General features: G+C 46.3%; 1 protein-coding gene across 1 annotated transcript in view; it reads left to right on the top strand.

The window, feature by feature from the left end:
* The first annotated feature begins 371 nt into the window (after positions 1-371).
* Positions 372-7,930, top strand: part of LOC121570681 — a 15,465-nt gene continuing 7,906 nt past the window's right edge. Inside the window, exon 1 of the mRNA XM_041882156.1 lies at positions 372-681. Within this exon, the coding sequence (XP_041738090.1) occupies positions 439-681 (243 nt within the window). The 5' untranslated portion in view covers positions 372-438. The remainder of the gene's footprint in view (positions 682-7,930) is intronic.

Here is a 7,930-nt window from a genome sequence, read left to right as displayed (position 1 = left end):
TATGAAAATGTATGCACTCACTAACTGTAAGTCGCTCTGGATAAGAGTGTCTGCTAAATGACTAAAATGTAAATGTAAAAATGATGTATTGCTTGTTTTTTTTGTTTTTTTTGCTTTTGAAGTGCTTTGAGATTCTTATGAAAAGTGCTATAGAAATGTAATAAATTATTATTATGACTGTATCTGCATTGTTACCCAATAATATCCCCTAAGAATCGACCAACCCATTCCAGATTCCAAACCACAAACTTAGAACCTACATCGCAGCATCACAATGGTCCGGTAACCAAAACAAAAGAACCCTTCTATTCCTCTACACAAGCGCTATGGCAACAATCTAACAGTGTTTATTTTGAAAATCTAAATCCACCCCAACTAAAAAAAATACATTTCCAAAAACTGCAGATTTTAACATCTTGCCACACATCCGATTATTTTATGGAAATACATTTTCACAAGATGAATCTTGACGACAGACACACACTTGCTACAAGGCCTGCTACAAATGATCACAATTCAATTTCTGAGTTCTCCATGCCAGCCTTCAGACCTCCTCCCCCTCGCAGGGACTCCTTCTACTGGCAGGCTGGCCAGTCTCTGGAGGTCGGAGGGCGAAGCCTTCGCAAAACAGAGCAGAGAGAGAGACGGCTAACAGCTGCTTCTAGAGATTCCTCTTCATGGGTGAGTGAGCTAAATATAACGATGTCCCAAATGGCACCCCTAAGGGAACACGGTGCCATTTGTGACCTAGGTTGAAGATACCCAGGCTATGACAAGACGGCAAGCGAAACCTTCTAGGGAAAACTCTTCATGGCTCAGTGAGTGAGCTAAATGAAAGGGAACCTTGTCTAAGCTACAGGACACTGTTGGTCATAGGGCTGGTGAGCCTAAATGATAGGGAACCTTGTCTACGATAAAGGTCATAAGGCTGGTCAGCCCGGGTGCCAGGCAAAGGCTGGTTAAATCATGGCCATAGATTAGGCTGATTATAGCCTAGTCCAGAACAATATAACGTGCTCCCTTGAGAGACATAGAACTACTCCATTCTATTCCAGTTAGCGTATTCATCAAGTCTAACGTAAGGTTCATCAATAACAATGATTAATCACGTGTTTAATTGATCAACTAAACCCCGGTTTAAACCTATAGGCTATATTACTAGGCCGTGTTCCAAATGGCACCCGTATAGGGACCACAGATGTTAGATTCAGGCCCGTCCAGTCAGACTCGGCTCCCATATAATACTATAGTTTCAGCTGATGTCAGCTGCACAGGAAAAACAAAACCCCGCCAGGAAGTTGGACCCCCGACCTCGTAACTCCACAGTTTGCCTGACTTGGGCCGTTTTTTCAACCAGGGTTTTATTACCCCTCTCCGCTCCCCCCTGGGATCTCATCCCAAACGGCCCCCTATTCCCTATACAGTGCACTACTTTTTGACCAGAGCCGTAGGATGCATTTGTGACGCGAGCCCCCCTAGTCTATCCTGTTGAATTATAGCTCTGTTTACAGCGTGGGTGAGTATTTCCCTGGAATGAGTAGGTTAGCATCGGTGGAAACGTCTCTCAAAGATTAATCCAAAGTCATCAAGCCAGGCCTTTGACCGACAACCCCCCGCTCTCTCTCACACAAACACACAAACACACGCCCACACACGTGTCTAGGCCTACATAATTAACTACCCTTTACACACAAGTTCCTTCCAGCCTTACCGCACTCCTCAATCCTCAGTCGGAGAAAACCTCTGCATTGTTATGCAACAGCTATGAGCGGGGTCAGACGCTACGTCCCAAATGGCACCCTATTCCCTACATAGTGCCTATGGGACCATGGTCAAATGGCACCCTATTCCCTACATAGTGCCTATGGGACCTGGTCAAATGGCACCCTATCCCCTACATAGTGCCTATGGGACCTGGTCAAATGGCACCCTATTCCCTACATAGTGCCTATGGGACCATGGTCAAATGGCACCCTATTCCCTACATAGTGCCTATGGGACCTGGTCAAATGGCACCCTATTCCCTACATAGTGCCTATGGGACCATGGTCAAATGGCACCCTATTCCCACATAGTGCCTATGGGACCTGGTCAAATGGCACCCTATTCCCTACATAGTGCCTATGGGACCTGGTCAAATGGCACCCTATTCCCTACATAGTGCCTATGGGACCTGGTCAAATGGCACCCTATTCCCTACATAGTGCCTATGGGACCATGGTCAAATGGCACCCTATTCCCCTACATAGTGCCTATGGGACCATGGTCAAATGGCACCCTATTCCCCTACATAGTGCCTATGGGACCATGGTCAAATGGCACCCTATTCCCCTACATAGTGCCTATGGGACCATGGTCAAATGGCACCCTATTCCCCCTACATAGTGCCTATGGGACCATGGTCAAATGGCACCCTATTCCCCCTACATAGTGCCTATGGGACCATGGTCAAATGGCACCCTATTCCCCTACATAGTGCCTATGGGACCATGGTCAAATGGCACCCTATTCCCTACATAGTGCCTATGGGACCATGGTCAAATGGCACCCTATTCCCTACATAGTGCCTATGGGACCATGGTCAAATGGCACCCTATCCCCTACATAGTGCCTATGGGACCATGGTCAAATGGCACCCTATTCCCTACATAGTGCCTATGGGACCATGGTCAAATGGCACCCTATTCCCCTACATAGTGCCTATGGGACCATGGTCAAATGGCACCCTATCCCCTACATAGTGCCTATGGGACCATGGTCAAATGGCACCCTATTCCCCTACATAGTGCCTATGGGACCATGGTCAAATGGCACCCTATCCCCCTACATAGTGCCTATGGGACCATGGTCAAATGGCACCCTATTCCCCTACATAGTGCCTATGGGACCATGGTCAAATGGCACCCTATTCCCCTACATAGTGCCTATGGGACCTGGTCAAATGGCACCCTATCCCCTACATAGGGCCTATGGGACCTGGTCAAATGGCACCCTATCCCCTACATAGTGCCTATGGGACCATGGTCAAATGGCACCCTATCCCCTACATAGTGCCTATGGGACCTGGTCAAATGGCACCCTATCCCCTACATAGTGCCTATGGGACCATGGTCAAATGGCACCCTATCCCCTACATAGTGCCTATGGGACCTGGTCAAATGTAGTGCACTACGGGTAGTGAACTACTCAGTCACTCTTGTGTGAAACCTCCGAAATGTTCTCTGTCCCAACGGATCATTATCACAAGGCTCTGATCTCCACTATTATTAAAGAAGGCTGTATTAAAACTAGGGGTGTAACGATCCATCTACTACATCGATGTATCGATTTATATTCCTATGATCCAACTACATCGATCTGTGCTCGGCGAGTTGGCCTTTTGGACAACATATATCAATCTAACATCGTTTTAAAATGTAATAAATCGATTGTATCGATATTAGGAAATAACCCATTGGCTTTAAGCACGTCAGACTTTATGTGGATGTTTTTTCTTAGCACTTTTAATGATAAAGGCTTTAAATATTACTCGATTCAGTCTGCCTATCCGTGACGTCATCGCCCCGCGCCAGCAGCAGCGCAAAGGCGCAAAGACAACAAAACATAGCATGGCGGACGACAGAGGAGAAGCCGACGAGCGAGAAATTATCAAGCCACCATTGCGGTCCTTACAAGAAACAGGAATCTAGGAAACTTCACCTGCACTGTCCAGTATCCAGGTATTTATTTCAGTCACACTGGTTGAATTTTTGGCTAAAAGGTTACTGAATCGATTTCAAGTCACTGAATCGTTTCGGATCGTATCGTTCTAAATGAACCAATATCGTCCTTGAATCGTATCGACAACCACGAATCGTGATACAAATCGAATCGTTGTTAAAACGAATCGTTACACCCCTAATTCAAACCCCGCTGTATCAGTGTTGGTCTCCGGCCACGATAAGGCTGTATTAAAACCCTGCTGTATCAGTGTTGGTCTCCGGCCACGATAAGGCTGTATTAAAACCCTGCTGTATCAGTGTTGGTCTCCGGCCACGATAAGGCTGTATTAAAACCCTGCTGTATCAGTGTTGGTCTCCGGCCACGATAAGGCTGTATTAAAACCCTGCTGTATCAGTGTTGGTCTCCGGCCACGATAAGGCTGTATTAAAACGCTGCTGTATCAGTGTTGGTCTCCGGCCATAATAAGGCTGTATTAAAACCCTGCTGTATCAGTGTTGGTCTCCGGCCACGATAAGGCTTTATTAAAACCCTGCTGTATCAGTGTTGGTCTCCGGCCATGATAAGGCTGTATTAAAACCCTGCTGTATCAGTGTTGGTCTCCGGCCATAATAAGGCTGTATTAAAACCCTGCTGTATCAGTGTTGGTCTCCGGCCACAATAAGGCTGTATTAAAACCCTGCTGTATCAGTGTTGGTCTCCGGCCACGATAAGGCTGTATTAAAACCCTGCTGTATCAGTGTTGGTCTCCGGCCATAATAAGGCTGTATTAAAACCCTGCTGTATCAGTGTTGGTCTCCGGCCACGATAAGGCTTTATTAAAACCCTGCTGTATCAGTGTTGGTCTCCGGCCATGATAAGGCTGTATTAAAACCCTGCTGTATCAGTGTTGGTCTCCGGACATAATAAGGCTGTATTAAAACCCTGCTGTATCAGTGTTGGTCTCCGGCCATAATAAGGCTGTATTAAAACCCTGCTGTATCAGTGTTGGTCTCCGGCCATAATAAGGCTGTATTAAAACCCTGCTGTATCAGTGTTGGTCTCCGGCCATAATAAGGCTGTATTAAAACCCTGCTGTATCAGTGTTGGTCTCCGGCCATAAAAAGGCTGTATTAAAACCCTGCTGTATCAGTGTTGGTCTCCGGCCATAAAAAGGCTGTATTAAAACCCTGCTGTATCAGTGTTGGTCTCCGGCCACGATAAGGCTGTATTAAAACCCTGCTGTATCAGTGTTGGTCTCCGGCCACGATAAGGCTGTATTAAAACCCCGCTGTATCAGTGTTGGTCTCCGGCCACAATAAGGCTGTATTAAAACCCCGCTGTATCAGTGTTGGTCTCCGGCCATGATAAGGCTGTATTAAAACCCTGCTGTATCAGTGTTGGTCTCCGGCCACAATAAGGCTGTATTAAAACCCTGCTGTATCAGTGTTGGTCTCCGGCCATAATAAGGCTGTATTAAAACCCTGCTGTATCAGTGTTGGTCTCCGGCCATAATAAGGCTGTATTAAAACCCTGCTGTATCAGTGTTGGTCTCCGGCCATAATAAGGCTGTATTAAAACCCTGCTGTATCAGTGTTGGTCTCCGGCCACGATAAGGCTGTATTAAAACCCTGCTGTATCAGTGTTGGTCTCCGGCCACGATAAGGCTGTATTAAAACCCTGCTGTATCAGTGTTGGTCTCCGGCCATAATAAGGCTGTATTAAAACCCCGCTGTATCAGTGTTGGTCTCCGGCCATGATAAGGCTGTATTAAAACCCTGCTGTATCAGTGTTGGTCTCCGGCCATAATAAGGCTGTATTAAAACCCTGCTGTATCAGTGTTGGTCTCCGGCCATAATAAGGCTGTATTAAAACCCTGCTGTATCAGTGTTGGTCTCCGGCCATAATAAGGCTGTATTAAAACCCTGCTGTATCAGTGTTGGTCTCCGGCCATAATAAGGCTGTATTAAAACCCTGCTGTATCAGTGTTGGTCTCCGGCCATAATAAGGCTGTATTAAAACCCTGCTGTATCAGTGTTGGTCTCCGGCCATAATAAGGCTGTATTAAAACCCTGCTGTATCAGTGTTGGTCTCCGGCCATAATAAGGCTGTATTAAAACCCTGCTGTATCAGTGTTGGTCTCCGGCCATGATAAGGCTGTATTAAAACCCTGCTGTATCAGTGTTGGTCTCCGGCCATAATAAGGCTGTATTAAAACCCCTGCTGTATCAGTGTTGGTCTCCGGCCATGATAAGGCTGTATTAAAACCCTGCTGTATCAGTGTTGGTCTCCGGCCATAATAAGGCTGTATTAAAACCCTGCTGTATCAGTGTTGGTCTCCGGCCACGATAAGGCTGTATTAAAACCCTGCTGTATCAGTGTTGGTCTCCGGCCACGATAAGGCTGTATTAAAACCCTGCTGTATCAGTGTTGGTCTCCGGCCACGATAAGGCTGTATTAAAACCCTGCTGTATCAGTGTTGGTCTCCGGCCACGATAAGGCTGTATTAAAACCCTGCTGTATCAGTGTTGGTCTCCGGCCATAATAAGGCTGTATTAAAACCCTGCTGTATCAGTGTTGGTCTCCGGCCACGATAAGGCTGTATTAAAACCCTGCTGTATCAGTGTTGGTCTCCGGCCATGATAAGGCTGTATTAAAACCCTGCTGTATCAGTGTTGGTCTCCGGCCACGATAAGGCTGTATTAAAACCCTGCTGTATCAGTGTTGGTCTCCGGCCATGATAAGGCTGTATTAAAACCCTGCTGTATCAGTGTTGGTCTCCGGCCACGATAAGGCTGTATTAAAACCCTGCTGTATCAGTGTTGGTCTCCGGCCACGATAAGGCTGTATTAAAACCCTGCTGTATCAGTGTTGGTCTCCGGCCATAATAAGGCTGTATTAAAACCCTGCTGTATCAGTGTTGGTCTCCGGCCATAATAAGGCTGTATTAAAACCCTGCTGTATCAGTGTTGGTCTCCGGCCACGATAAGGCTGTATTAAAACCCTGCTGTATCAGTGTTGGTCTCCGGCCACGATAAGGCTGTATTAAAAACCTGCTGTATCAGTGTTGGTCTCCGGCCATAATAAGGCTGTATTAAAACCCTGCTGTATCAGTGTTGGTCTCCGGCCATAATAAGGCTATATTAAAACCCTGCTGTATCAGTGTTGGTCTCCGGCCATGATAAGGCTGTATTAAAACCCTGCTGTATCAGTGTTGGTCTCCAGCCATAATAAGGCTGTATTAAAACCCTGCTGTATCAGTGTTGGTCTCCGGCCATAATAAGGCTGTATTAAAACCCTGCTGTATCAGTGTTGGTCTCCGGCCATAATAAGGCTGTATTAAAACCCTGCTGTATCAGTGTTGGTCTCCGGCCACGATAAGGCTGTATTAAAACCCTGCTGTATCAGTGTTGGTCTCCGGCCACGATAAGGCTGTATTAAAACCCTGCTGTATCAGTGTTGGCCATAATAAGGCTGTATTAAAACCCTGCTGTATCAGTGTTGGTCTCCAGCCATAATAAGGCTGTATTAAAACCCTGCTGTATCAGTGTTGGTCTCCGGCCATAATAAGGCTGTATTAAAACCCTGCTGTATCAGTGTTGGTCTCCGGCCATAATAAGGCTGTATTAAAACCCTGCTGTATCAGTGTTGGTCTCCGGCCATAATAAGGCTGTATTAAAACCCTGCTGTATCAGTGTTGGTCTCCGGCCATTATAAGGCTGTATTAAAACCCTGCTGTATCAGTGTTGGCCATAATAAGGCTGTATTAAAACCCTGCTGTATCAGTGTTGGTCTCCAGCCATAATAAGGCTGTATTAAAACCCTGCTGTATCAGTGTTGGTCTCCGGCCATAATAAGGCTGTATTAAAACCCTGCTGTATCAGTGTTGGTCTCCGGCCATAATAAGGCTGTATTAAAACCCTGCTGTATCAGTGTTGGCCATAATAAGGCTGTATTAAAACCCTGCTGTATCAGTGTTGGTCTCCGGCCATAATAAGGCTGTATTAAAACCCCGCTGTATCAGTGTTGGTCTCCGGCCATAATAAGGCTGTATTAAAACCCCGCTGTATCAGTGTTGGTCTCCGGCCATAATAAGGCTGTATTAAAACCCTGCTGTATCAGTGTTGGTCTCCGGCCATAATAAGGCTGTATTAAAACCCCGCTGTATCAGTGTTGGTCTCCGGCCATAATAAGGCTGTATTAAAACCCTGCTGTATCAGTGTTGGTCTCC

The sequence above is a fragment of the Coregonus clupeaformis genome, unplaced genomic scaffold (assembly GCF_020615455.1).
Source record: "Coregonus clupeaformis isolate EN_2021a unplaced genomic scaffold, ASM2061545v1 scaf1757, whole genome shotgun sequence".
In the NCBI taxonomy this organism is placed as follows: domain Eukaryota; kingdom Metazoa; phylum Chordata; class Actinopteri; order Salmoniformes; family Salmonidae; genus Coregonus; species Coregonus clupeaformis.
This window is presented reverse-complemented; position numbering and strand designations above follow the sequence as displayed.